This window comes from Haliotis cracherodii, unplaced genomic scaffold (assembly GCF_022045235.1).
Source record: "Haliotis cracherodii isolate W230 unplaced genomic scaffold, xgHalCrac1.p SCAF_27, whole genome shotgun sequence".
Lineage (NCBI taxonomy): Eukaryota > Metazoa > Mollusca > Gastropoda > Lepetellida > Haliotidae > Haliotis > Haliotis cracherodii.
Genome location: NW_027266283.1, coordinates 3,477,501 through 3,482,228, shown reverse-complemented (window position 1 = coordinate 3,482,228; position 4,728 = coordinate 3,477,501). Strand labels below are relative to the sequence as shown.

At 44.4% G+C, this 4,728-nt stretch overlaps 1 protein-coding gene across 1 annotated transcript in view; it reads left to right on the top strand.

The window, feature by feature from the left end:
- The first annotated feature begins 1,201 nt into the window (after positions 1–1,201).
- Positions 1,202–4,728, top strand: part of LOC139473186 (uncharacterized) — a 19,174-nt gene continuing 15,647 nt past the window's right edge. Inside the window, exons 1-3 of the mRNA XM_071255702.1 lie at positions 1,202–1,267; positions 2,314–2,494; positions 3,797–4,085. Coding sequence (XP_071111803.1) covers positions 2,321–2,494; positions 3,797–4,085 — 463 coding nt within the window. The 5' untranslated portion in view covers positions 1,202–1,267; positions 2,314–2,320. The remainder of the gene's footprint in view (positions 1,268–2,313; positions 2,495–3,796; positions 4,086–4,728) is intronic.

The window sequence follows — 4,728 nt, the reverse complement described above, 5'->3', positions numbered from 1 at the left end:
GGGGGGGGTGGGGGGGGGAGCCGTACAATTTCTGTTTTCACAACACATGTTTTCAGGACATCCATATGTACAGCGAGCAATGTATAGAGGGTAAACATGGAGTTCTTCCCATGTAAAACGACAGCCTCCGTGGTCTAGTGGTAGAGCGTCCGCCCGGAGAGAGGAAGGTCCGGGGTTCGATCCCCGGCCGCGTTATACCAAAAGACGTTAAAACATGGTACTTGTTGTTACCCTGTCTGGCGCTCGGCATTAAGGGGCTAAAACAAGGACTGGTCGGCTCGGAGTCAGTATACTGTGTCTGATTGGGCTATTCATGTTAAACTGCGGCATGATATCTCAGTGAGCTAGCACTATAAATCGGCATGTCCGAACTACTACAAGCAGCCACACACACACACGTGCATGCACGTCGCTATATTTGTGCAATAATCTTGGACGCGACGTTAAACCCAATTTCACCTCACCTCACCCCATGTTAAACACAATACCCTGATGTGATTGAACTACCTTAATGCATTTGTTACACTTTTCCTGATACATGCATCGTTGATACATTCATTGTGTCATACTACAGACGTTTGTGAAACTGCATACTAGCAAAAGAATGGATATAACAAATGTTATATTTGGGATAACACTTTCTTAGTAAAATACAGATTCTCGTACTTTTGGGGGTTGAATCTGTACTTTACAAAGAAAGTGTCATCCCAAATATAACATGTGTTACATTTGACCACTTTCTAAATAGCATTGTGTTCATAGCTTTCGGCCATAGGAGCCTGCCAATTTACAGTTGTCAGAGGGGTACACAAAGTACGTGATCTAGATAAACAGTCGTCGGACTTTTATTTTGTGGAAGCCCGGTGGCTGAGTGGGTTAGATCCCGGACTGCTATTAGATGCAGTAGACCACATTCTAAATAGCATTGTGTGTTCAACGGAATAAATAGTATACATGCATAATATTTTACAGGGAAATCGGTAGTTCTGAAAATCAATAAATGTGATAATGTAATGTTCAGAAATGCCCATCTTCATACAAACTTAAAAATGTGCTTCATCTGGAACCGTTTTTTTAGATAATAGTACCAAGTGCCGGCAAGTACTTTTAAAAATATTTTTTGACTAGTATGGTTATCTTGTTTTCTTAGGACGTCACGAAAAGAGATCGTGAGATAGCAATAACGAAAATAGATGGTTTATCTCAAACTGTGACATAAAGTCCGCCATGCCAGCTGGCTACTTGACACACACGGGACTTCAGCAAGGTAGGCGAAGTTGCATGAAATGCCTAAAATGGAACAACCATGTAGAAATATACCCATGCCACTGAAGTAACCCAGATGAATTAACAATACCTATACTTGCTTCCATGTCTACTTTCCGAATATTATACAGATAAGGTGCCATGCATTAAATGATTCACTAGTTGTCATTTTACTGATATGTGAACTTTTGCTAGTGTCCCTAACAGAGGCTCAGTTGCTACAAGACTACCGATAATATGTCAAATTTTGTGTTACAATTGTGAGTGAGTGAGTTGGGTTTAACGCCGCTTTTAACAGTATTACAGTAATATCACGGCGTGTCAGCTTAATATGGGAGGAAAGCCCGAAGTGATGCAGGCCTCAGACGTTTACCACCTAGGTGAAACCCACGAGCACAGGTATGGTGCTGACAAAGTTACATTTGTGAGTACGGGGCAGATGATTTAATATTCTAGGATGACTGAGATATATATATATATATATTTAGTCAGAGTGAGTGGTTACGGTTTTACGCCGCTTTTAGCAATATTCAAGCAATATCACGGCGGGGGACACCAGAAATGGACTTCGCACATTGTACCCATTACTGAATCAACCCGGCCCTTCGGCGTGACGGGCAAACGCGTTAAAAACTAGGCTACCCGACCGCCCCTTTTTAGTGAGAAATTCTGTTACGTTAAGCATAATTTTGTCCTATGGTTTTACAAAAACGTCAGTGGATGGGTCCAACAAAAGTCTCCTCCTTCCAAAGAAAGTCTAGTACTAGCGCCTTCACGCACACCCTTACGTCTCCCTCTATAATTAAGCGGTCGGTCGGGTCGGGTAGCCAAGTGGTTAAAGCGTTCGCTCGTCACGCCGAAGACCCGGGTTCGATTCCCGACATGGGTACAATGGGTGAAGCTCATTTCTGGTGTCCCCCGTCGTGATATTGCTGGAATATTGCTAAAAGCGGCGTAAAACCATACTCACTCACTCACTCACTCACTTACTCCTAACGGTTCTAAAATCGTGTGTATCAAGTAGTTCATGGCCATCTCTTGTTGTAGTCTCAAGATGCTTCTGCTGCTGTTGGCAAGTAGTATCGCCCTCTGCGGGGCAGACCTTTCAGTGAATATCGGCAACCACTGGAACGGGGGTTTCCAGGCCAAGATTTGCATCCCAATAAATAAAGAGCTTCACTCATGGAAGGTGCACCTGCATTTTGATAAAGAAGTGGATAGTATGAATGTAAGTAACCTCTTGATCGTTTTGGTTTATGATTAGTAGCATGTTTTACTTAAATGGTGGACAGAAATTATGCCCGATGTAGTTCCCTATTTTGACGTGCACCATGTGCTCCGGTGACGTGCCTTTGCATGTGTTTGTGACGGTTGGGGCAGGATACGCTCACCTTTACGCGAACACCTGGAATCATCACAATTTGATAGTGATTCACAAACACATGGTCATGATATAGTCGGAATCGTACAATGAACTCTACATCGTTCAGCGGATTCTTATGAGTGAGTGAGTATGGTTTTACGCCGCTTTTAGCAATATTCGAGGAATAACACAGCGGGGGACACCAGAAATGGGCTTCACACATTGTAGCCATGTCGGGAATCGAACCCGGGTCTTCGGCGTGACGAGCGAACGCTTTAACCACTAGGCTACCCGACCGCCCCCGGATTCTTATGAATATGGAAAGGACTTTGTCGCTTTTATTTACATAAGCATAAGACATGGTTTAGCTGGCCTGAAGAAAAAACTGATTTAAGTTTAATTATATTTACGGGGATAGGTTTCATCTCCAACTTTATCATACTGCTATGACAGGAATCGGTGAGGACCAACACTCATGTGATTGCCCGATGTGCAAACTATAGTAATGTCACCTTGACCTCAGAGCAATACAATTCATGTAACCAAATCGGATATGAGTGATTGAATAAAGTTTTACGCCCCTTTTAACAGTGGTGGGGTTTCACGGCGGGGACACCAGAAACGGGCACAACACATTGAACTTATATGGGAATCGAACCCGGGTCTTAGGCATAACGAGCGAACGTTTTAACCACTTGACTATCCACCGCCCCGGACGGTCTCCGTAGTCTAGTTGTAGAACGTCCGCCCGGAGAGAGGAAGGTCCGGGGTTCGATCCCCGGCCGCGTCATGCCAAAAGACGTTGAAAGATGGTACTTGTTGTTACCCTGTCTTACGCTCGGCATAAAGGGGCTAAAACAAAGACTGGTCGGCTCGGAGTCAGTATACTGTGTCTGAGTGGGGTATTCATGTTAAACTGCGGCATGGTATCTGGGTGGGCTAGCACTATAAAATCGGCATCAGTCCGGACGAGTACAAGCAGCCACAAACACACACACACACGTGCATGCACGTCGCAAAGTTAGAGCAAAAATCTTGGATGCGACGTTAATTAAACCCCATTTCACCTCACCCCCTCACCTCACCCACCATCTACCGCCCAATAACGGCACATCGAACTAGTACGACCTGTTAAAACAATCACCACGCATATATTTTCAACAACAGTGTGGCACAGCTGACGTCCAAAAGAAGACTGGAATGGAATACATTTTATCGAACAGGAAATGGAACGCTGATGAGCATGTTGGGGATCAGCTGTGTCTGGACATTGTGGCCGTCACAAGCGGAGATGTAACTCCGACGATTACGGTGACGGTAGAAGGGATGCCCATCAGTGGGTCAACAGGAACGTCTTCTGGCGGCGGGTCTACAGGGACGCCTTCTGGCGGCAATAACAATCAGAACACCGCGCAGCCAGGTGCCACCGTAAAGGTGCCAACGTCTACTAAAGTCAGTAAGTGATGGTACATTTGTCGCTCAAGCTATAAGATGTCCACCGGTCTCTACAGGATATTTAAGAAATAAACGATGAGCATGAGTTGTTTGCCGTTCAATAAAACACTGAAGGGAGAATAAACCACGAAGGGCGATAAACATCGACTTCGTTTAGTCCTTATATGAGATATCAATATTACGTACAGCCTCTTTAAGGATGTTAGTAAAAGGTACATAAAATATTTACCGGTTTTTAAATAATGATGACTCCCTGAATAGAATTCGCGGCAATGTCGGACCAGTCCTCTTTACCTTTTCTCCCAATACAGATTGTCACATCTCTCCAATGCTTGCCGTAAAAGGCGACTAACGGGATCGGGTGGTCAGGCTTGCTGACTTGGTTCATACATGTCATTGTATCCCAATTGCGTGGATCGATGCTCAATCACTGGATTGTCTGGTCCCGACTCGATTATTTACAGACCGCCGTCATATAGCTGGAATATTGCCTAGTGCGGCGTTAAACAACAAACAAAACATCTATGGGGTACAACTCACAAGACACTTCCCTCTCAAAAATATCCTCATCTAATTTACAACGTCATCAAGTTGCGAGCCAGGTTCGAATCTCCAGAAATGACGCCAGGATAGAACAATGTTTT